Source organism: Natator depressus, chromosome 13, assembly GCF_965152275.1.
Source record: "Natator depressus isolate rNatDep1 chromosome 13, rNatDep2.hap1, whole genome shotgun sequence".
NCBI lineage: Eukaryota > Metazoa > Chordata > Testudines > Cheloniidae > Natator > Natator depressus.
In genome coordinates, this window is record NC_134246.1 from 7444656 (window position 1) to 7470595 (window position 25940).

At 44.4% G+C, this 25940-nt stretch overlaps 1 protein-coding gene across 1 annotated transcript in view; it reads right to left on the reverse strand.

Moving 5' to 3' along the window:
• The window catches only part of NTSR1 (neurotensin receptor 1), a 107874-nt gene that overhangs the window by 4614 nt on the left and 77320 nt on the right, over positions 1-25940 (reverse strand). Inside the window, exon 3 of the mRNA XM_074969606.1 lies at positions 6338-6428. Coding sequence (XP_074825707.1) covers positions 6338-6428 — 91 coding nt within the window. The remainder of the gene's footprint in view (positions 1-6337; positions 6429-25940) is intronic.

Consider the following 25940-nt stretch of genomic DNA (forward strand, 5'->3'; position numbering starts at 1 on the left):
CATAATATATGCTGTCACCTCCTCTCTCAAGCCAGTGAGAACTGCATCGATGCATTGAATCAGTCTCTGTGGTAGAACGAATATATATTTTGAGGAGATATCCATTTTATGGTTGACAATAACAGGATTTTTCAGTGAATTCTGGACATGAAAGATACAAAATAGAGTTTGAGGGTTACAAAATAGAGCTGGTTGAAATTTTTCAGTCCCAAGTGTTTTTTCAATGAAAAATGGCCTTTTTTGGAAACAAACATTTTTGTGTGTCATTAGAAGATTTCCAGATTTTCAGTGAAAGGCTCCAAATCTTTCAGCTTTCAAAACTGAAGAAATGTTTGCTTTTTGCTTGTTTTCAGTTTTCAACTACTGGAAAATATTCAGTTTTTGGTTGTTTTCAGATTTTGAAAACCAGAACATTTTTAGTTTTTCACTGAAAAGCTAGAAAATTTCCATGAGTGTTTTTTTGGGGGTGGGACGGGAGGAGGAGGGGAGAGTTTTGTTTCTTTCAAAAAATGTTTGCGGAAAATATTTAGTGTTTTCTCTCCACCTCTGTTAAAACAAAGTTCTACATAAGGGGCCTGGTTCAAAGCCCATTGACGTCAACAGAATTATTCCTATTGACTTCAATGGACTTTGGATGTGGTTCTTGGGAACAACTTTGCTATCTGATGAGGAGCTTGTATCACTGTGATAACATATCTAGTGTTGGTCAATATTTTTTGCACAATTTGTTTTTCATTTTTTTTATGGCCTTTTTCTGAAAATGAAACTTTTTGCTGAAAAATTGACATAGAATTTTTTTTTAATTTTTCCTCAGCATTTCTCGTCAATATCCTCACAGACTTTTTTTAACAAATTATTTTCAAAATCATTCTTGAAAAATTTCATTGACCAAACCCCCACTTTTCAGTACCAGAGTAGGAAAGACAAGGTAATATCTTTTGAGGGAGTAACTTCTGTTGGTGGAAGAGACAAGCTTTCCAGCTGCACAGACCTGAAGATGAGCTCTGTGCAGCTTGAAAGCTTGTCACTTTCACCAACAGACGGTAGTTAAAAGAGATTACCTCAGCAAACTTCTTAGTGAAATTGTCGACCTGTTTTTCAACCAGGTCTAACTATAACCCATACAGGAGTTCCATCCTGTTCCCATTTTAGTCAACTGCAAAACTTCCATTGCTTATAGGTATGTAGGAACCAGACTATGGCCAGGAACTCATCAGCTTGATAATAAACAGGTGGTTTTAGTGTGATGTGCAAACACTGCAAAGCTAGAAGGCACGGGAATGTCTACAGACTGAAGAACTGTGTATAAGATACTGCAACTGCCTTCTCTAATTACTTATGAGAGTTGTCATAGGTATATGCCAAACTTTGTAAAATCAGGACAGTTATTTTTAGTGGCATGAGAGGTTGTGCACCATTCTAAGGCTGTCAACATGATAGCATGAATCCTGATTATAGGGTTTTGCTCTGTGCAAAAGGTTTTTAAGGGTTACGACACACAGACCTACAGAGAAAACCACAGTCTATTGCAGAACCCACGTCAGTGTCTCTGATTTAATGGCTACAAAGTGCTAGGATATGGTGGCAGCTGAAGGCAGCCAGAGGTGCACTTGTATGGGAACGTGCACATCTTCCAGACTGAAAGAGCTTGTCACTTAGTTCCTGATGGTGTTAATAATTATAAAGAAAATGTGAAATTCGAGTAGCTTGCAATGCTGGTGCCCTTTGTTCTGGCCAAAGGAAGTACTGTGAAAGTAAGTATCCTTTCAAGCAGTTCCTTTCTAAAGATCAACAAATGTTAACTTTGGTCTATTCAGTCCTCTTAACACACTTTAATAGTTTCTTTACTGTGGTTTATCCCTACAGAAATATACAAGATTTCTGACTCACACACACAGAAAATCTTCACAGGTTCCTCTTCACTAAGGCCACAATTTTCAAGTGACTAGCGATTTTAGGTGCCTTAATTTTTGACTGCCCAACCTGAGACATCGTAAAGGGACTGTCTCAAGGCAGGTACCCACAACCAAGTCTCTTCTGGAGAAATCTTAGTCTCTAAAATCATGAATGCTGTCCAGGATCATACTTCATATTGATTCCCTTTATAGAGAGATTAATAAATGATGAATAGATGTTTTAACAAATGGATAATCAATGGTTATAGATTGCCATAGAGTCCAGTAGGCAATAGGTTGCTTATAACCCTCTATAACAAATACTACTCATGTCTATAATTTGCTTATCATTTATCATTTATTAACCAGTTATAAACAGCAATTTAATATGAAGTGAGAGTCTCTGCTTTGTTTTTGTTTCCATAAACATTAACTGAAAAAGGACCCTGGTTCATCTCAGACTAGGTTCCTCTTTAGAGCTAGTTTCAGGCTGCTACAGGAAAAAGGATGGATGTATTTAGACAAGCACCATTCGATCATTCCCACAATAAACTGAATAGCAAGATCATCTGAATTAAAAGGCACAATCATCATGCTGGGAGGATGCCACCAGGGTGCAAGCCAGGTTAGAAGAATGCTGGGTGGTGTGTTCTGACAGAGTGGAGTGATTCTTGTGGAGCAGGGGAATAAGCTGATGAGAGACAGCATTTTCAGTAGGAAGGGTCCAGCCACTGGACTAAAATCCCTGGATTACTAGGTGTGAGCAGGTAGAATTCATAGACATAAATGGCTACGTCACACTACGAGCGAGGGGGGTGAGCCCCTTGCTCATGTACACGTTTGCACAAGCTCAGTGAGATCTAGGGTGGGTGTAAATAGCTGTGTAGCTCAGCGGAGCGAGCACATACCTCCCAGGTTCAGAAGGGTTTGTACTCAGCACAGCTCGGTCGCGCCTCTGCTGTCACAACCAGGGCCACCGCAGCTATGCTGCTATTTATACTCACGCTAGCTCTCAGCGAGGTAGCATGAGCAGGGGAACCAAACCCCTAGCTCATAGTGTAGGTGTAATCTAGGTAGTAGGGTACTCATTTGCAGAGGTACAGAGAGCTCCACTGATCTTAATGGACAGTACAGATGCTCAGCATGCGTGAAAATCAGACCTTGTGCTCTTCTGCCTGATCACAGATAGATCTGTCATGTTTTAGCAACCCCATAACACAGACCTTAAACCCTGTGTGGTAAGAATTGGTGGCCCGTTCCAATCATTACAAATACATCGTTGGTCTGTAGCTATGAGGTATTAATTCAAAAGAACAAGATTTCTCTTGTTCAGACATGGGCATATTTGTGAATGAACTTATGTCAAACCACCATAAGCAATTAATTAATCAGCAATATTGGTAGCTCACCGTTCATAATATATCTGTAATTGCAGGACTTCCTTAAAATTAATCATCTCTTTTAAAAAATATTAAACTGCAAATGGAACACATCAATGTATGTTAACTGCAGACAAAGTTGTCTATTCCTTTTGCTCAGAGCAAATGTTATTGTTACATAACTGCTTGCTGCTTTAAGTGCTTTTCTTATAGTAAAGTAAACAAGAAATAACAGTTTGCTCCAATGCATGCCTACGAGTCTATTTTCTCTATTAAATCTAAAATCCGGTTGTTACCATGGCAGGATATACAATTTGTTTTGGTGGACTGCTCTACTGGAAATCACTGTTTCTTGTGCTTGGAATTTATGAAATTTTAATAATCTCTTAGTTTAGCTGCATTTTAGCATTGTAGAAGTGTCCTCCGCTCCCCTCCTCTCCTATTCACTGCGGGAAACAGAACTCTTTTCAGAGAAGGAGGATGTAATATTGTAAAAGAACTATCTGAGTAATGGTTAGATCCTTCGCTGAACACATCTCCTGTCATCTTCACCTCAAGGAATCTGGGGCTAGATTTTCAAAAAGTTTAGGTGCACAATTGCATGTGCAAAACGTATGCTCTATTATGTACCTGTTCTGTACATGCAGTTGCCATGACTATGGAAAAAATTGGATAATTGCATGAGCATATAGCTAATAGGATGTATTTGCATGTGCTATTGTCATCTTTTATATGAGCAACATCAATACATGTGCATATAAACTAGGTGTGAAATTACAAGCATAATTGCCCACCTAAACTGTCTGAAAATCGGGCCATTGGCCCCTGCAAATGGATGATGATTCCTATATGTTAATTCTGGCCTTTCACTGCTAAACTTAGCAATTAACCTGTTCCACTGTTCTCATAGACTTTAAGGCTAGCAGGGACCATCTTGATCATCTAGTCTGACCTCCTGCACAATGCAGGCCACAGAACCTCACCCACCCACTCCTGGAGTAGGCCTGTAACCTTTCGCTAAGTGACCAAAGTCCTCAAATGATGATTTAAAGACTTCAAGTTTACAGAGAATCCACTGCTTACACTCATTAAAACCAGCAAATGATTCGTGCCCCACGCTGCAGAGGAAGGTGAAACACCCCTGCGATTTCTTCCAATCTGACCTGAGGGAAATTACCTTCCCAACACCAAATATGGCAATCAGTTAGACCCTGAGCATGTGGGCAAGACCCAGCAGCCGAACACCTGGGAAATAATTCTCTATAGTAACTCAGAACCCTCCCCTCTAGTGTCCCATCTCCAGCTATTTGCTAATATTTGCTAATAGCAGTCACAGATTGCCTACAATGGCCTGTGACCCATCTCATCAAAACATTCCCTCCATAAACTTATCAAGCTTAGTCTTAAAACAAGTAATGTTTTTTGCGCCCTTTACTTCTCTTGGAAGGCTGTTACAGAATTTTACTCCTCTGATGGTTAGAAGCCTTTGTCTAATGTCAAGCCTAAATTTATTGATGGCTAATTCTATCCATTTGTTCTTGTGCCAACATTGGCCCTTAAATAACTATTCTCCCTTCTGGGTGTTTATCCCTCTGAGGTATTTATAGAGAGCTATCCTATCTTCCCATAGCCTTCATTTTGTTAGGCCTAACAAGCCAAGCTCATTGAGTTTCCTCTCATAAGGTAAGTTTTCTGTTCCTCTAATCATCTTTAGTAGTCCTTCTCTGCACCTATTGCAGTTTCAGTTCATCTTTCTTAAACATGGGAAACCAGAATTGCCCGAAGTATTCCAGGGGAGGTTTCTCCTTGTATCATGGTAATAACGCTTCCTTATCTCTACTGGAACTACCTTACGTGATGCATCCTAAGATAGCATTAGCCTTTTTCACAGCTGCATGGCATTGTCAGCTCATAGTTATGCTGTGATTGACCAATACACTCAGGACTTTCCTCTCCTCTGTGGCTTCCAAATTCTTGTTGTTAGTCCCTAAGTACATGACCTTGAATTTTGCACTGTTAAATTTCAGCCCATTTCTATTACTTCAGTTTCCAAGGTCATCCAAATTTACTTGTATGATATGCCAGTCCTCCTCCGTATTACAATACCTTGCAATTTTGTGTTATCTGCAAATTTTATTCGCATACTTCCACTTTCTTGCACCAACCTCATTAATGGAAATGTTAAATAAGATTGGTCCCAAGACCATTCCTTGAGGAATTCCACCAGTAACCTCCCTCCAGCCCAACATTTTACCTTTCAGCATGACCCATTGTAGTCTCCCCTTTAACCAGTTCCTTACTCACTTTTCAATTGTCATATTAATCCCCATCTTCTCCAATTTAACTAATAATTTCCATGTAGAACTGTGTCATGCTTTACTGAAATCCAGGTAGATTAGATCTATTGCATTTCCTTTATTTAGGAAATTGGTTATCTTCTCAAAGAAAGAGATCAGGTTGGTACCTTTTCTAAAACCAAGATGCATTTGTATGTTGAAATGATGCAGCTATTTTTCTGTCTGTGGATTCTCTCCTATCACCTGGAAAATGTAGCTTTTTGGAACTAAACTGTGTTTTGACATGAGCTGCTCCACCTTACACCTAATGTCTCTGGGTCTTAGATGCATTCCAACAATCCACTTAGGATGGATAAAAAATGATCCAACCAAGGATTTCTCAGGGACTGGCAGAGGTGAAAACTGGTCACTGTACTAGTAACAGGTGATAATTTTGTGATTGCCAACATGAGATAATCGGATGCTATTTGAATGCAAGCTAACGTTTCCCAGCACATACATCTTTGGGATCCAGCTGTTAAAACCTGTAATAAAAAAATCAAGCTGAAGACAATTTTGAGACCTTCTTAAGTTCTTATTTTCCCTGTAAAACTTCAGGGCCAGATTCTGATCTCCTTATTAAATATCACCATACCCACTACTGACCCCAAAGGTGCTAGTAGTTGAATAACATGGTACTCAGGTGAAGTAAGGGGAGCACAGTCTGGCCCCTAGACCTCTGCAGTGGCATGGTACAATTGCATTCTACTTCAAAATAATGACTCACTCTGTCCAGTGATCTGCTGGAACATAGCAAAACATGAGACGCCGAACATGATAAGGAAGCCAGCAGACCACGAAGGCAATCACAACAGCACCTGCAAGGTACAAACATTTCCATTATTTTTTTACTGGAAATAAAAAAGCGATCAGTTTTTGTGCACGTTTAACACTGTTTTCGTTTAAAAGCACCAGAATGGTCCTATGTGCCATTGTGCTATTAACAGCCCCAGAGGGATAACCGTGGCTTTTATCTTTTATGGTAGAACAAGGGTAATGGAAATAATGGAAATTGGTTACAACCCATGGGGGAGGAGTGGGGTATAAATAGAAGAAAAGAGGTCTAATGCATGAGAAGGCAGTAAAGGACGCCTCACATTGTCTAGTTCAGACTCTACATCAAGCAAAATCTGTCTCCACGTTGACTGTATTTATATTTTATCTAACAGAAATAACCCATAGCACTTTTTTCATCCAGTGGCACATAGAATAAGGAATACCACGACCTCAGTAGTTCATAGCACATACCTGTGTCCCACGTGTATAAAGCCATTGAATTATCAGGAGTCCCATTATGTTACTGATCATCAAATGATTTCTAAGGATGATTTAGCTCTTTGGGGCAGGACCCATCTTTTTGTTCTGGTTGGACAGCACCTAGGGGTCCTGGTGCATGACCACAATCCAAATAATGCATAATAATACTACTGATAAAATCAATAATCAGGTGTATCTATCAATGGTAATGTTTTATTCCTGAGGGACACCTTTTCAGCAGGAGTTTGCAATACACCAGTCACCACACACTCGATTAGATTTGTCAAAGTAGAAACGGTGACAGTTCTGCTGGAAACCTTGTGACATGAATGCAGTGGCATAGGTGGAGTCTCTTTCTGATGAGCACAGAAGTCCATTTTAAGTTGTGATCTTTCGATATGTTATTGTAGCAGGAATAAAATTTTTATTCCAGATCCACTGATTGACTGAGGGAATTCTATGGGTGTAACCCTAACAGCATCCTAATGCAAGAGGCTCATTGGTATCTGGTAGGGAGTTTCAGCTGGCCTGACCAGTTCAGTGTACCTCAATTAATTAATGTCATAAACTGTATCTGGTGTGTCATATAAATGATCATTGGAAAACTAATCACACTGATCATTAATATTCTTGCATGGTGTATGTACAGTAAATGCCCAAGGGACCATACAAAGGAAGGAAGGAAGGAAATGTGGAACTAAAACATGTTTATCAGACAAGTCTGGGGAGTGGGGAAACAGGTTCCTCCTAGACAAAGGACAAGCCTATGCCTCCAGCCAGGTGTCATCAGAGTCAATTAGCAATCACATGGCAAGTGGCCATTTATTTGCATCTAGAGGGCAGGAACAGATCAATTTACATTTTAGCAAACACCAGCATGGAAAGAAACCAGCACAGAACTTCCTTCCCCACCAGACTCCATGTCTCCTTCCTCATAGCTGGAATGACGTTTATTTTGGGTGGGAATCTTCAGAAGAATTTATTTCAAAGGTTCACTGAACTATACAAGAGAGAGACAAAGAACCCCAAGTTATCCTTCACCTTGGAAGACAAGGGGAACCAGCACCCTGTACTTCTGTGGAAGGCCCTAATTGAGACACAGTCAGCCAGGCTGGACAAAGAGTGATTGGTGAGAGAAACCATCGTAAATAAAGGCTGTACCTTGCTAGATTAAGTTTTAGATTTTGATGCATGTTCTTCACTTTTATTTGCTTGTAACCACCTCAACCTTTATTTCTTTTACTTGGCATCACTTAACCCATGTCCTGTTGTTAATAAACTTGCTTTGTTTTAATTGAAACTAATCCTGTGCTGTATTTGAATTGAAGTGATTATTAATCCAGTTAATGAAGCAAGCTGCTGGGTACTGACTCTTTAAAAAGCAAACAAACCTTATTATTCCTCTGAATGGCTCAAGAATGGGCTGGACATTGCAGAGCACACAGTTTGGGGGAACTCTGGGTTTGGAGTTTTATTGGAGTCACTTGGCTAGTAGTAACCATTGCTGGTAGATACCAGAGTGGGGCTGGGGTGTAACAAGCAGGCTGCAGGAATAAGAGCACTGAGTCAGAGCTGCTAAACACACAAACACTCAGTGCTCACTTATTTTCTGGCTGTCAGCATCCAGGCTGTGAGCCACAGCAGCAGAACATTTAAGGCACCCAGAGTCACGGGGCAGGCAGTGACACAACCCCTCACTGGTCTGGATCGCACCCAGAATGCGACAACAGTATATTACATTTGTCTGATATTCAAGAAAATGCCTCTAGCTAAAAGGGAAATCCTAACGTGGAGTTTAGAATCTCTCTAGCAACATCTCTACTGATGAGAATGAAAGTATGTGTGAAAAGCCGGGGGCTCTCTACAATTAGAATGCATTTCATTATACGGTGATCTAGGGACAATTCCCAGACAAACCAAAAAAATTTCCATCAAGAGACACAATTAAGGCTACAAAGTACTTTAAAAACAAGTTTAATAGTATTTTAGGTCCTAGGTCTCCCCTCACTTTAACTGAATTACTCCTGATTTACACTGGTAAGTGGGACTAGAATCATGTCCTTGGAAGTTTTCCAAAATAAAGCAATCAGACCTTCCTGAAATTCATGAAAATTGCAATTCAGATTCCACCAGTAGCCCTGACTGTGTTCCCCAAGTCAGTTAAAAATGCTTCCATTTAGACCTGATCCAAATCCCACTGAAATCAATGGGAGTCTTTCAATTGACTTTGATGGGGTTTGGATCAAGCCCTTTATCACATGTCTGAAATTATTTCTTGACATCAACCCAGGACCTTGGTAGCTTGGTATTTTGTTTTATGAGGCACAGAGTTATGGCTGTTAGTCAGTAAGTCCGTGTTGACTGCACAAGTGCTGAAAATGACATGTTTCCTATCAGTCCCCAAAAACGTTCTTTGTTCCTACAACTTGTTTCAAGCATATGACAGGAAAAATAAACGGAGAAACTCCTTCATGCCAGGAGGATGCAGCAGTGACTAATTCCTTTGGTCTAGCACAGTTAGTTCTCCTGCTGCTTTGAAGAGTCTTCCAAAGTGGAGTTGGTCTGTCTGCAAGATGCTGCAGCTGCTCGAATAAAGTTCTAAGGTTAACCGGCTCAGTTTTGATTCATTTGGTTGTAGTCAGAGAACCATGATCATTCTAGTGAGTCTAGCCTATAAACAAAGCTAACATAAGTGTAGCTTGTGACACCCGAAAGCTTATGCCTAAATAAATCTGTTAGTCTCTAAGGTGCCACAAGTACTCCTCGGGTTTTTTTGCTGATACAGACTAACACGGCTACCACTCTGATAAGTGTAGCTGTTAACTGAGCAACTTTTATATATTGAACAATAGGCTCTCACAGAGTGAATAGATAAAGCTGCAGGAGGGACCAGGAAACCAAAGTGGCTGGGACTGCTGGAGTTCTTGAGGGTATTTCCTCATTGAACCAACATTCTCTCCTGTTGGAGCTGAGATGGCTCCAATGGAAGCCAATGGGGAAACCCATTGACTCATCCAGAGTAGCATCAGGCCCACAAGAGCTATGGCTCAGATGTCATTGCAGTTGTATCTGGGCTATATACAGTTCTGTCAGAAATACAGCTTATGTCTGAGGTTTTTTTCGAAGATACCTTATGGATTTAAATGCTCAACTCTCATTCATTTTAATCTCAGGCTAAATGTCAATCGTTAGGCTCTGCAGTCATGACATGGCGGTGAGGGAGGCACCTACCTTTAAATGTTCTGAGCAATTGATTCAACACAATTTAACCACTTCCAAACATCACCCTCTCCAGGCATTGAGACTTTCACAGTAGCTTCTCCTCCCCTCCCTGGTGCCAGCAATTCTCTCCAGTACTCCTCCCAGCCTCAAATCCTCAGACGGCTTTGGAGTGGAATAAGAATCACATTGCAATCTACACCTAGGAGATAATCTCTGTAATGACCAAAGATAATCTTTCCCCACCAACTGCTGAGGGATAATTCAGAGGGCCTGATCCTGTCACGTGCTGGGTGCCCTCCATACACCTTTTTGAGGAACCTCATCAGATGAGACCCAAAAGTCAGAGGCGGAAGCTGGTAGAGCAGCTGCAGAAGCAGCTGTAGCAGGGACTGATGGATGCTGATGATTGACTGGAAATTGTCTCCCCTCTGCTGTGCGCTCCAACCCCCCTCCTTCCCAGTCTCCTCACCTCAGCCTCATTCCATACCTGCCTCTCTTATCCTTTCTTCCTGCTTTGCCCTGCCACCTCCCTCTCTTCAATGCTTCCCTCCCTTCCTTTGTCTTTCCATCTACTAATCCCCAGCCCCCCGAATCATGGTACATGACATTTCCCATCATCCCTCAGTTCACTCTGCTTGTGTGTTCTTCCCCCTCTCCCCCCAGTGTCTATCCTGCCTATTTAGATTGTAAGCTCTTCAGGGCAGGGACTGATTCCTACTCTGTGTCGGGGCAGTGCCTGTCACAATGGGACCCCGATGTTGGTTATGCTCTAGTCACTAGCATAATAAACATGATTAATAATTTTAAAAAGTGAGCAGGGAAAGAGCTTCTTTTCCTTTCGAGGTTTTAGCCAAGACACAATGGAAAATAACATGCAACATTAACGAATCGTGGACGATAAAGCCCAGTTGGTGGGTGCCTTTGTTAATCTAGATTATTTTAAAATCAGGGAATCAAGGGAAAGATTCTTTTCTTACAATGCATATTTCCAGCGCTGTAAGAAATGATAGGTGTCTGGCAGAATCCCAGCAGGAAACCTCAGTCAAAACAGCATAAAATAACAGCCATGGAGAAAAATCAGAGCTAAATATAGCCATCATATTGCTTTTCATCCCAAATGTGCTTTACAGATGGTAAGGGCCAAATTGTTCCTGGCCTTTATGTGGGCTCCTATGGGGATGGTAGACAGGAAAGATCCCTTTGAGGCCTATATAACAGCCAACTGCAGTCTGCAGCCTCTGTATTCAGGGAGGCACCCCTTTTCCCTGGGTGTGAACAGTGCCCCCAAAAAGTGGGGACTTGTCCCCAACCCTTTCCTCTTCACCAACAGGGCTGGTGCACAGAGGGGAATATGATGTGCCTTATGAGGGGGCATAGCAGCAGCCATGTTCCTCCTAGAGCAGTGGTTCCCAAAGTAGGGGCACCGCTTGCTCAGGGAAAGCCCCTGGCGGGCCGGGCCGGTTTGCTTACCTGCCGCGTCCACAGGTTTGGCTGATCGCAGCTCCCAGTGGTCGTGGTTCGCCGTTCTAGGCCAATGGGGGCTGCGGGAAGCGGCGCGGGCTGAGCCCTGGAGCACCCATGGAGTCGGTGCCTATGGCTTGAGCTGGGGATAAGTTGGCCCTCAAGTATCTTCTCAGTGTATGCGCAACGGGCCTCAGGTGGCACATGACCAGGATTCATCACCGAATTTGGATCATTCGCTTCCCCAGCCCAGGACAGGTACTGACGGGGAGAATGACGTGAATGCCGATCCCCTCCCACCCCCACCTCACTCCCACTCTTGACTATGAGCTGGCATCAAGGCTCAGAGGAGATGATGTGCGTTGGTTGGAGGCATGTGATTTTCTTAATTAAAAGTACAGCTACACGATGCGCTGAGGCTGGAAGAGGGGTACATTTGCAGAGGCTAGCTGTATTCCCCTGGGGCATTTGAAGACCTTTCACGGATGCTGCAAAAGCCATTAATTTTGATAAGGTTTTTGAGAAAGGTAGGGTGTATGTTCCCGAGAGAAAGCTAGAGGATCTGTTATTGCTCTTTCGGCTGAATGAATTCATTATTTTGATGTGATTATTTTTTTGGCTGCTGTGTGGTCACTGTTTGCAATTGTAGCTCTAATGAACTCTTAGGGCACCTAGAGCTTTGTGATTTAAATCTAAAGAAATAACAAAATTAATAAATCCAATGAGGGCCTGATCCTGCCTTACTGGATCCTGACCATAGGAGCTTTGCCATTTACTTTGGTTGCTGCAGGCGCAGACCTCAAATGAGACAAGGTGAGGGAGAAGTGGGGCACTCTAGCATCTTTTTAAAACCATCTTCAAAGCCTTGAAGAGGGTGTGAAGTCATTGCTTCACAGTGGGAGGCAACAGGTGTCAGTTCCTCTCAGCCATCCTGCAGCACACACAAGAAAAGGATGTTTGAATAGTTGCAAAGTTCGGAGTGACATTGATAACTCCCAGGGAATTCATAGGCGGACTGAGACCCCATCTTCAACTCCTGCTGTGGTAAGAGTTAAAAAAAAATCCAGTAAACACAGATATTTCTGGTTTCAGAGTAGCAGCCGTGTTAGTCTGTTTTCGCAAAAAGAAAAGGAGGACTTGTGGCACCTTAGAGACTAACCAATTTATTTGAGCATAAGCTTTTGTGAGCTACAGCTCACTTCATTGGATGTAGCTCACGAAAGCTTACGCTCAAATAAATTTGTTCGTCTCTAAGGTGCCACAAGTACTCCTTTTCTTTTTGCAGATATTTCTGTGAGTGAAAAGCAACACACATCAGCCAGACCTGCTTTCTCCTGTAGAGCTGGGGCTATTTCCCTCAGCTGTGCCTTTTCCTTTACTTAGCAAAATTCACTAAAGCATGAATCACAGTTACTGCTATGCTCCTTCAAGATTCCCAGTCATTCTGGATGGTAGCACTCAGCCAGCAGCAGCTGTCCAGGACCAGCTGTATTGTGGACTGCCCTTCATAGAGCAGAGAGAGAATTAGACAACAAGTGTCCTCCAGGCTCAAAACAAGATGGACCGAAATTCTGTAGCAAAGTGTCTGGATTCTACAACACTCTAGTGTAGCAGACTGGACGTTTTGTGACAGCTCCTCTGAATTAAAAAAATGGAGCATTTTTACTGCATTTGAAAATAAATGATTTGCTCATTTATGTATCGTCTGTGTCATTCATTTTGATATTAAATCTAATGTATTCATAGAATATCAGGGTTGGAAGGGACCCCAGAAGGTCATCTAGTCCAACCCCCTGCTCGAAGCAGGACCAATTCCCAGTTAAATCATCCCAGCCAGGGCTTTGTCAAGCCTGACCTTAAAAACCTCTAAGGAAGGAGATTCTACCACCTCCCTAGGTAACGCATTCCAGTGTTTCACCACCCTCTTAGTGAAAAAGTTTTTCCTAATATCCAATCTAAACCTCCCCCATTGCAACTTGAGACCATTACTCCTCGTTCTGTCATCTGCTACCATTGAGAACAGTCTAGAGCCATCCTCTTTGGAACCCCCTTTCAGGTAGTTGAAAGCAGCTATCAAATCCCCCCTCATTCTTCTCTTCTGCAGACTAAACAATCCCAGCTCCCTCAGCCTCTCTTCGTAAGTCATGTGCTCTAGACCCCTAATCATTTTTGTTGCCCTTCGCTGGACTCTCTCCAATTTATCCACATCCTTCTTGTAGTGTGGGGCCCAAAACTGGACACAGTACTCCAGATGAGGCCTCACCAATGTCGAATAGAGGGGAACGATCACATCCCTCGATCTGCTCGCTATGCCCCTACTTATACATCCCAAAATGCCATTGGCCTTCTTGGCAACAAGGGCACACTGTTGACTCATATCCAGCTTCTCGTCCACTGTCACCCCTAGGTCCTTTTCCGCAGAACTGCTGCCTAGCCATTCGGTCCCTAGTCTGTAGCGGTGCATTGGATTCTTCCATCCTAAGTGCAGGACCCTGCACTTATCCTTATTGAACCTCATCAGATTTCTTTTGGCCCAATCCTCCAATTTGTCTAGGTCCTTCTGTATCCTATCCCTCCCCTCCAGCGTATCTACCACTCCTCCCAGTTTAGTATTGTCTGCAAATTTGCTGAGAGTGCAATCCACACCATCCTCCAGATCATTTATGAAGATATTGAACAAAACCGGCCCCAGGACCGACCCCTGGGGCACTCCACTTGACACCGGCTGCCAACTAGACATGGAGCCATTGATCACTACCCGTTGAGCCCGACAATCTAGCCAGCTTTCTACCCACCTTATAGTGCATTCATCTAGCCCATACTTCCTTAACTTGCTGACAAGAATACTGTGGGAGACCGTGTCAAAAGCTTTGCTAAAGTCAAGAAACAATACATCCACTGCTTTCCCTTCATCCACAGAACCAGTAATCTCATCATAAAAGGCGATTAGATTAGTCAGGCATGACCTTCCCTTGGTGAATCCATGCTGACTGTTCCTGATCACTTTCCTCTCATGTAAGTGCTTCAGGATTGATTCTTTGAGGACCTGCTCCATGATTTTTCCAGGGACTGAGGTGAGGCTGACTGGCCTGTAGTTCCCAGGATCCTCCTTCTTCCCTTTTTTAAAGATTGGCACTACATTAGCCTTTTTCCAGTCATCCGGGACTTCCCCCGTTCGCCACGAGTTTTCAAAGATAATGGCCAAGGGCTCTGCAATCACAGCCGCCAATTCCTTCAGCACTCTCGGATGTAACTCGTCCGGCCCCATGGACTTGTGCACGTCCAGCTTTTCTAAATAGTCCCTAACCACCTCTATCTCCACAGAGGGCTGGCCATCTCTTCCCCATTCTGTGATGCCCAGCGCAGCAGTCTGGGAGCTGACCTTGTTAGTGAAAACAGAGGCAAAAAAAGCATTGAGTACATTAGCTTTTTCCACATCCTCTGTCACTAGGTTGCCTCCCTCATTCAGTAAGGGGCCCACACTTTCCTTGGCTTTCTTCTTGTTGCCAACATACCTGAAGAAACCCTTCTTGTTACTCTTGACATCTCTTGCTAGCTGCAGCTCCAGGTGCGATTTGGCCCTCCTTATATCTTTCCTACATGCCCGAGCAATATTTTTATACTCTTCCCTGGTCATATGTCCAACCTTCCACTTCTTGTAAGCTTCTTTTTTATGTTTAAGATCCGCTAGGATTTCACCATTAAGCCAAGCTGGTCGCTTGCCATGTTTACTATTCTTTCGACTCATCGGGATGGTTTGTCCCTGTAACCTCAACAGGGATTCCTTGAAATACAGCCAGCTCTCCTGGACTCCCTTCCCCTTCATGTTAGTCCCCCAGGGGATCCTGGCCATCTGTTCCCTGAGGGAGTCGAAGTCTGCTTTCCTGAAGTCCAGGGTCCGTATCCTGCTGCTTACCTTTCTTCCCTGCGTCAGGATCCTGAACTCAACCAACTCATGGTCACTGCCTCCCAGATTCCCATCCACTTTTGCTTCCCCCACTAATTCTACCCGGTTTGTGAGCAGCAGGTCAAGAAAAGCGCCCCCCCTAGTTGGCTCCCCTAGCACTTGCGCCAGGAAATTGTCCCCTACGCTTTCCAAAAACTTCCTGGATTGTCTATGCACCGCTGTATTGCTCTCCCAGCAGATATCAGGAAAATTAAAGTCACCCATGAGAATCAGAGCATGCGATCTAGTAGCTTCCGTGAGTTGCCGGAAGAAAGCCTCATCCACCTCATCCCCCTGGTCCGGTGGTCTATAGCAGACTCCCACCACTACATCACTCTTGTTGCACACACTTCTAAACTTAATCCAGAGACACTCAGGTTTTACCACAGTTTCGTACCGGAGCTCTGAGCAGTCATACTGCTCCCTTACATACAGTGCTACTCCCCCACCTTTTCTGCCCTGCCTGTCCTTCCTGAACAGTTTATAACCATCCATGACTGTACTCCAGTCATGTGAGTTATCCCACCAAGTCTCTGTTATTCCAATCACGTCATAGTTCCTTGACATCACCAGGACCTCCAGTTCTCCCTGCTTGTTTCCAAGGCTTTGTGCATTTGTATATAAGCACTTGAGATAACCTGTTGATCGCCCCTCATTCCCAGTATGAGGCAGGAGCCCTCCCCTCACAGACATTCCTGCCTGTGCTTCCTCCCGGTATCCCGCTTTCCCACTTACCTCAGGGCTTTGGTCTCCTTCCCCCGGTGAACCTAGTTTAAAGCTCTCCTCACTAGGTTAGCCAGCCTGCTGGCAAAGATGCTCTTCCCTCTCTTCGTAAGATGGAGCCCGTCTCTGCCCAGCACTCCTCCTTCATGGAACACCATCCCATGGTCAAAGAATCCAAAGCCTTCTCTCCGACACCACCTGCGTAGCCATTCGTTGACTTCCACGATTCGACGGTCCCTACCCAGGCCTTTTCCTTCCACGGGGAGGATGGACGAGAACACCACTTGCGCCTCCAACTCCTTTATCCTTCTTCCCAGAGCCACGTAGTCCGCAGTGATCCGCTCAAGGTCATTCTTGGCAGTATCATTGGTGCCCACGTGGAGAAGCAGGAAGGGGTAGCGATCCGAGGGCTTGATGAGTCTCGGCAGTCTCTCCGTCACATCGCGAATCTTAGCCCCTGGCAAGCAGCAGACTTCTCGGTTTTCCCGGTCAGGGCGGCAGATAGATGACTCAGTCCCCCGGAGGAGAGAGTCCCCGACCACCACCACCCGCCTTCTCCTCTTGGGAGTGGTGGTCGTGGAACCCCCAACCTCAGGACATCGCATCTCATGCCTTCCAACCAGCGGAGTCTCCTTCTGCTTTCTCCCCCCAGACATATCATCTGGTCCACTCTCCGCAATGGTACCTGTGGAGAGAACATGAAAGCGGTTAGTTACCTGTGTCTGTGTTACTGGAACCCGGACATTCCGCTTACCTCTTCTGGAGGTCACATGTTGCCAAGCTTCTTCACTGGCCTCTTGGCTCCTCTGTGCAACCTGCTCTATATCTTTAGAGCTTTGTGCCCCTAGAAGCCTATCCTGTGTTTTGTCCAGAAAATCCTCAGTTTCTCGTATGCAACGCAGGGTCGTTATCTGTTGTTCCAGACCTTCAATCTTCTCTTCCAATATGGAGACCAGCTTGCACTTTGTACAGACAAAGCCGCTTCTGTCCTGTGGAAGAAAGACAAACATGGCACATCCAGTGCAGGTCACAACAGCTGAACCCCCCCCTTCCATATCACCTACCTACTATGAGCTTCCTCAGAGACGTTTGCAAGATGTAAGCCTCACTGGGCTCACTCCAGGCGAACTCCCAGGCAAACTCCTGCTGTGAGCTGCTCTGCTGTCCCCGCTGCTCAGCTGGTTCGCTGTCGCTCAGCTGGTTCACGAGGCTCTGGCTATTTTTAAACAGCCAGGCTTCCCTGACGCAAACAGACAGACACCCTAATGCCCGCCATGTATACTAACACTATATAACACCATTTATGCTGCCCCCATGTATACTAACACTATATAACACCATTGTAGAAGCTGTCAGGAAGAAAACAGAAGTTTTGTAAAGGGCCTCCAAAAGGTGTTACTTGTATGTATGCATGTTTTTACATACGCACAGTTTTCAGGTGCTAACACAGGGGTGGGCAAACTACGGCCCTCAGGCTGCATCTGGCCCGCGGGACCGTCCTGCCCGGCCCCTGAGCTCCTGGCCCAGGAGGCACACCCCCGGCTCCTCCCTTGCTGTCCCCCCTCCCCTGTAGTTATGCCGCCACGCGGGCAGCGGGGCTGCGAGCTCCTGCCGCTCTGAGAGGCATGGTAAGGGGTTGGCGGCAGTGAACAAGTTGGGTAGGCGGTCCCGGGGGGCAGTCAGGGGACAGGGAGTGGTTGGATGGGGCTTGGGAGTCCCGGGACTCCCATCTGGGGGTGGGGGAGGGATGGATAGGGGGTGGGGCAGTCAGATGACAGGGAGCAGGGGGGGTTTGGATGGGTGGGGGATTCTGAGGGGGGCAGTCAGGGGGTGGGAAGTGGGTGGGGGCCAGGCTGTTTGGGGAGGCACAGACTTCCCTACCTGGCCCTCCATACAGTTCGCACCCCGATGTGGCTCTTGGGCCAAAGTGTTTGCCCACCCCTGTGCTAACAAGTGCTTTAAAAATGGTCCCCAATAGATGCTTTTGGAGCAAGGTTTAACACTTGTGCACACACTGGTTTTAGCCTTATTAAGATATTCTTATGGTTTGATTTTAAATCCCAGATATGCAGCATCTCAAAAAAAAATGTTTTTCTACTGTGCTATTTATGATGTGTGGCATTGTGCATCTCAGCTGAGAAGGCCCTGCCCTGTATTTGTCACCCTTAATACTTATGTTTCAACTTTATTATCAACTGGATCAAGAATACATAGGGTGGCAAGCCAGCCCAACTCCAGCCACTCCCTGGGGTCCAATTCCAAACAGGGGCACATGTCAATTTTCATCTAAAAAACATTGAGTAAAAAACCTCCCCCTTTATCCCCTTCTCTTTCAGAAACCTAATGCCCCTTCTCTTTTCTCACACCTTGTTGAGCTAGGTGCTTACCAGGGAAAAGAGATGGGTTGTAAAAGGAATGCTGGATAAAGTAGATATTTAAACAATTTCTGTTGGATCAAAGACAATCATTTTGGTTCATTCAGGGATTTCTTCTAGAGGAGGCAGAGACTGTTGATTACATGTCGCAGTTCAGCTTGGGTGAGCCCCCAACGTGTTGTGTTTTCAAAGAGAAATAGATGAGGTTGAGAGAGTTCATTTAATATCACAGCAGAGTAACAAGTGCAAAAGCAGAGCACACGGGATGACAGTGCCCTGGGGACTGACTCAACAGGAAACATTACCTTCTGCACCATGGTGTTGATCTGAAGTCCATTAAAGTTATTGGGCACCCTTCCACCAACTTCTGTGGGCTTTGGATCGGACCCCCTGGGTGCCTGCATAGGGTACACTCAGGAATAAAAGGTGGGCAGGTTTCACAGTCTTGCGGGGAAGGTGGATTACAACAACATTGAATCAGCCTGTGGGTGACCAGCAGGAATGGTGTTCACGGGCCTGGAAATGGATTTTCTCTCTCTGTCATTTTTATGTTTTTAAAGACGGTCTGTCCTTTATTCCCCAAATTGCTATTTCCTTATTGAAAGAGACCGGGCCCATTATCTCTGCCCCTGAAGCAAAGGTGCTCCCAACTGAGTCACACCGACACAGCGAATGCCCGTTTATCACATCGAAACAAGCACCAGTCTTGTTCCTAGTGAACTCAAGGGCTGCTTTGAAATTGAGTTTGATAGGGGCAGGATCGGGCCCATAAAATGCGGCTATTTCCACATATGAAGACAATAGGCTTCAACATCTGTAAGCAGAGCCACGGTGAACCAGAGCGGGGAGAAGCCAGACACAATCCCCTCGGAACTGAGAACGCCTGGCTTTGGCTTTTTATTTTCTTTCTACCCCATTTCTACATCTAACTTATTATTGAAAATCAGTTCAGTCCTTAAATGATTGCATCCGGGGTTTTCTGTTCTTTCTTAAACTAATTACAGCTTTATTTTTCCATCTGTTTAAAATGAATTACAAGAGTTCAGCGCTACGGCTGCTGCAATATTAGCTTTTAGCCATATTTTGCCTCTAATACTTTGGCTGATTTTTTAAAATTAAATCTGCAATTTTGAAAGCGACCTCAGGGGGATTTAGATGGCCAATTCCTATTAACATTAATTACACCCCAATCCCTTAGGCAGTTTTAAAAATCACAGTCTAGAAGTTTATTAAACCCTTTAAGCAAACTATGAGATGAACACATAAAGCATCCATACAAATCTGCATTTGGCAGACAGACTGAAGGTCTAGTAGAGTATTGTCTGATAAATATTCAGTGAATGAATGTATACAGAATGTAGCAAACCTTTGTTCTGCATTGTGAAATCTAAACTGTTTTAAGACACAGTTATACATTCTATTCTTCATTAGAATTTTAACTTTGTAGTAGGGATGCCCAACAAAATAAAAGGCAAATATATACAGTACTAACTCACGTATCAGTTGTTCTATTGAAACATATCCTACTAGGTAGTGCAAAGACAAAAGAAATGTTTAGAGGAAGAAAGCGGCAGACAAACAAAAGAAAGCATAGGTTGTTTAGTGTGCAGGAAGCCCTGCAGAGGAAGCTATGAATTTTGATGGATTTTTTTTTTATTTTGTAAAAGAAGATTTAAAAGATGCCAGTCTTGATTTTCTCAATAACATGCTAAACTAGATATGAAGTTAATTTAGGGAGATAATTGTATTCGCTTACACACAGTATTTTATCTTAGCCTGTGTTTATCCTGCAGTGACAGGGAGATGGTCTAATGACCTAGCAGGGTTTTTCCATGTCTAACTTCTATGAGTACTCACAGTGTGTTAGTATAAACCTGGGAAAATGAATGGTCTCTAGAAAGGCACTGACCGACATGCAATGGCCTCCATTCTCAGTCCGTGTGCTGAGGGCAGGAATTACAGGAGGCACTTTAAACCACCTTTGTGCTCCACGTATTCTGGGGACATTTGGGAGCTTGTGTGGCTCCCAGCACTTGTTAAAGCAGTCTTGGGGGTGCTCTAACTGATACTCTGAACCTAAAAGGTTCACTATGGGCCCTGGGAAGCAGAGAGTTGTTGGAGAGGAGTGTGTTTGGCTGGAGCTCCTCCATAACTCACCCTGCCACTCTCAGCTCAGTTTGCCCCCAAACTTTCTGCATTGGGGGCCACAACTCTACAACCTGCTTGTGCCAGGGGTATGCCCCAGGGCTTGTTTCTGTGCTTTGACTGGCCCTTTGTGCCACCACAGTGGTATAGAGAGGCCTTAACGGACTAGAGATCCTGCCCCTAGAATTTTGTTTATTACTCTCCATTGCTGCTAATATCTTTGCAGGAGCTCAGTGCTAGTTTTCTTTACTGATTCTGTTCAGCTGATGTTGGCAAACCCTGAGTATTTTCTCCCGATCTTTTTGAGCAGAGCGCTGAAATGAATGTGGCTGGTGGACAGTTGAGCAAAGGCAGAAGCACTTTGGTTATACAGCCATTTTTCCCAGCCTTATCTGAACTAAACATCTCAGCCTCTGGAGGGTTAGCCCGTCCGTAGCCATCCATCTCCAACACCTCTCAAGGAATGTGTACTGTGCTATGCAATGACATCTCAGACTGTGTAATGGGGCTTACATTAGGGATTTGCTTCAATGCTGATTTCTGGAGAGGCGGCTTTTATGTATACCCGTTTTATATGCTCATTTAGCTGATGCCTATGGAAAGTGTGTGTTACAGGTCCCCCACTGTGCCGATCCACATGGGATATGAGTTGTTACAGCCCCCAGCTACAGAGCCGGGGCTCGTTAACTCAAGCTGTAGCAATGCATGCTTTTAGTTCTGGAGGTCCCCAGTGTGTCAGCCAAGACGGTGGCCACCATGCCATGACAAGAGAAGATATCACACAAAGAACAACAAATGTTACCATGTTATTTGAGATAAAAGACAGTTGAAAGTGTTAGTGCCAGCAGCGGCTAGGAGGTCACTGAATACCGCAATAATTCTTGGAGAACAGGTCGTGCTAACTTTGTGCAGTACATTACATGCTTTGTGTAATATTTACACAATTAAATTCATGTCTATATGGGCATGATGCCAGGAGGAGCTGAGACTAGCAGCAGGTGTCAAGAGCCCTCAGCTCCCTTTGAAGTCAGTTGGAATTGAAGACACATGGCATTTTACAAGAGACAACCTTCTGAAGCTGCTACAGAGGATGGCTCACTGGAGTAAGCATCAGGTTTGAAACCTCTAAGTACTCTGGAGCTGCTGATTTCAATTCCAGCAGGGTCGGCTCATTCCTGCCTCCTTCCAAAGTAGATAAACTGAGATAATTGTTTTGGTGTCTTTTAGAGAAGACCTTAGAACCCAAGGGCCCAACCCTCCTCAACCAAGGAGTGCCACTGATTTCACTGGGACTGCTGGGATGGGTAAGCTTTTGCTGGGATTGGGCTCTAAGTTGCCGTGTGGGATTATGTCACACCAAAGGACCACCTGTTCTCCCTGGCATCCTTAAACTCAGTGTCTCGTCTCTTCACTGTTGTGTACTATGGGCCTGATCCAAACCCTGATGAAGTCAATAGAAAGACTCCTTCTGACATCAGTGGGCTTGGCATCAGGTCCTGTATCAATGATCTGTGTGGCTGTGGCCCATCACCACAGAGGTAGCTGCATTTCAGCGGGGGAAATGATCCCTATACATATGCAGCTTATAAAAGAAATAATAAGTAATAATAATAATAATTAATAACCACCACTCATTGTGACACAGAGGCCCATTGGTGGTTCACTACTTTGTGTCAGCAACTTTTGTCAGACCTAACATACTCAGTACACCTTACACTCTGTTGTCATGATATAAACCCAAAAGGTGGCATGTAATATATCACTGGAATACTAATAACTCACTGATCATTAATATTCTTGTGTGATGTATATACAAGATTTGTACAAAGAATTGTGGATAGGTGCTAGAATTATATCCTTATAATGTGTTTGGCAAGCAAAGCATAAGCACAGTTGTCTTAGACAAAGGAGTGTGTATTTGCTTGTCTGACCAGCCTGGTCATCAGGCAGAGACAATTAAGGTACATTTATATAAAAGGTAAACAAAGTCATTGAACTAGCAGTATGGGAGAATAGCCCTATCTTCATAGATAGGGGACTGAACCTAATGATAAGCAATTGAATCAACTGCTTGTATACAATATTACAAAGTGTATCAGGTAAGGTCCTTTATGAAAGCCTGTAACACACTGGTGATTAAAGTCATTGTGAAATATCTGCTTTAACTCTATATGAGGAATTATGGCTTCTCATTGACATTATGCTTTAACATCGGTGACCAAACACAGGGAAAAGCAAAGGGGAAGGCAGCTAACTACCTGTCTCCAGTGTAAATGAAGCAGAGTGGAATCAAAACAGAGGACACTCTATTTACATACAAATCAGCAAGGGGACAGAGACTGCATTCCGAGGAAGCCTTCCTGCCTTTTGAAGCAGGGTCAATGAATTTTGGGAAGACAGCATGGTGTCTACACCCCAGCAGCTCTTTACTTCGGCTCTGAACAGGAACCAGGTTGTGACCCTCAGGGTCGCCATCTGGATTCTGCCCTGCTCCTGGAGCAACATGACTGCATGCTGCCCCTTAGCATGCCGGATACTAAGGTTACCCTTCCAAGCCCACTCTGACTATGAATTCTACACCCTGGACACTGGGCTGTGTGTTTGCCCTTTTGTGGCATGCTGGTGAGTAATTACCTGATCGTGCCATTTTACCACTGACTTCACTGCGTGAAGGATCAAGCCCTAAAGGCTCAAACAAACTCTCTCCAGGGGCACTTCATCCCACGTTTGAAAATATTTTCTCGTTTGTAACCATCCACTCTGAGACTTGGAACTGAAATATGATAATTTTTTATTGTGTCACATGTCTACCTGCTACCTGGTTATTGTGGCATTGATAATGTTAGGAGATCTGATGGTGTCCCTGCTTTGTTTTAAAGGGACAGGAGCATTTGCTGCATTTCCCACCCAGCCCTAATTTGGCTGTTCCCAACCTGCATGTCTAGTATCCAACGTAGGGCAAGATTTTATCTGTGTTCACTGGCATGTTTTAAATATTAGGTATTAAAATACCAGTTGTTCTTGTTTTTTAAAGCATATATTACCGTGTGCATCAGTCGGTATGTAAGTACTTTTCAAATATTGAAAACATTTTAAAATACTCAGAATGAATTCAAAAAGCAGGTACTGAATGGTGAAATGTGAGAATTATTTGGCTTGTTGCCTGACTAAATTGGCTAAATGTATTTGGAAACAATTGATGTTAATTTTTCTTTAAATGCTTGCACTCAAAGGAAACCTGCACAATACCTTCAAAAGACAAGCCTGCGAACTTAAACTCATAACGCTGCTGGACACCAAACCTCATGGACTCAACAGCGACACTGGTTCCATGGCTCATTCTAACAATTTGTAACAACACCTGCCTGCTAACCCCTAATAACCCACTTCAAACTCCTTTTGTGTCACTGTCTCACCTTTATTGCCCACTCCATTTCAAGTGGCCTCTACAACTTGTGTTACCCCTTATGCTTAACAATCTGTCCCAACTTGTCTGTAGCTCAGCCACTCTGATTTCCTTCCCAAGCCCTGAAGAAGAGCTCTGTGTAGCTTGAATCTTGTACCCAGAGGTGAAAGTGAGCCGGTGCGCCCCGGTACGGGGTACTGGCAAAAGCCGGTGCACCGTACCGGGGTGGATCAGCTTCCCCAGGCGCAATTTAAAGGGCCTGCGGCTCCCAGCAGCAGCTGGAGCCCCCAGCCCTTTAAATTGCTGCCAGAGTCCTGGGGTAGTGGTGGCGGGGCTGGGGCGGCGATTTAAAGGGCCCGGGGTGGTAGCCGCGGCCGAGCCCTGGGCCCTTTAAATCGTCCCCGTAGCCCCGCCGCCGCTTCCCCAGGGCTCCGGCAGGCTCCGGGGATGATTTAAAGGGCCCAGGGTAGTAGTGGCAGCTGGAGCCCCATCCCTGGAGCCATCGGGAAGTGGTGGTGGGGCTCCAGGGACGATTTAAAGAGGCCAGGGCTCCGCCCGCCGCTACCGCCCAGGGCCCTTTAAACCACTGCCAGAGCCCCCAGCTGCCGCTGTTACCCCGGGGAAGGGGAAGGAGGCACTTGCCAGTACTGGGTGGGCCAGGACTGGCTCTGATCTTCCCCAGCCCCACCCCTTCCGGGGGCCAGAGCCGATCCCAGACCAGCCCCATACCGGTAAGTCCCTAGACGTACTTTCACCCCTGCTTGTACCTTTCACCAAGAGAAGTTGGTCCAATAAAGATATTCCCTCACCTATATTGTCTCTTTTAATGGTTTCTGTATGAGAAGAGCAAATAATCAGCAGATAACAGATGGCAAGTTTTTACACACTGCAGGCTATATATTAGATGTTATGTACATATATGCATAAAAGACTCAAGTCTTAGAAGACCGTAAGCCCTGGATTCATGAACCACTTCACTGTTGGCAGATAGTGGATTTGTTTAGGCAAAAGGTTACTTACTACAGAACAAAGTCAAATGAACAGAACACCAGGAACCACAGCTGCACAGAAGTTTCACACTTCTTGGGACATCATTCAGTAGTAAAGAGGTTAAGCTCAGCACTATTTAATAATTAACATTAATCATAATTAATAATCAGAGAACTGGAAGGAAAATTTGGGGCAGGGGAAGGCAAAACTGTATGCATTCTATTCATGGAGATTCAGAGTGAACATGCTGACACACAGAGGCAATTACCCAGAACTGTCCTCATAAGATACTGGCAAGAAGCCAGCTCTTTGAGCTCTTTGAATTTTGATTCTCACGCCCACACTGACATCTGGGTAGGACTAAGATCAGAAACCCACAAATTTAATGAATTGCCAGTCTGGTCTACATAGCAGCCCAACTCATACCTTCTTTGGCTCTGAACTTCCTCATTATTTAGGACACAAATAAAAGTAAATGTAGCCAAGAAAGGATGTAAATGCTAGCAAATAATGTGTTAATTCATGAGCTATTGATTCTGAGTGCCATTAGCCTCTTTTGGTAACATACTGCTCTAATTTATTGTGCTGAGTGAATTCAGAGCTGCCAACTCTAGCCTATGATATTCCAATGGTTGGATGAAAACATACTTTCTGAGAGCGGTTAGGAATCTTAAAGCAGTGAAATTAGAACATAAGAATGGTCATACTAGGTCAGATCAATGGTCCATCTAGCCTAGTATCCTGTCTTCCGACAGTGGCCAGTGCCAGATGCATCAGAGGGAGTGAACAGAACAGGGCAATTATC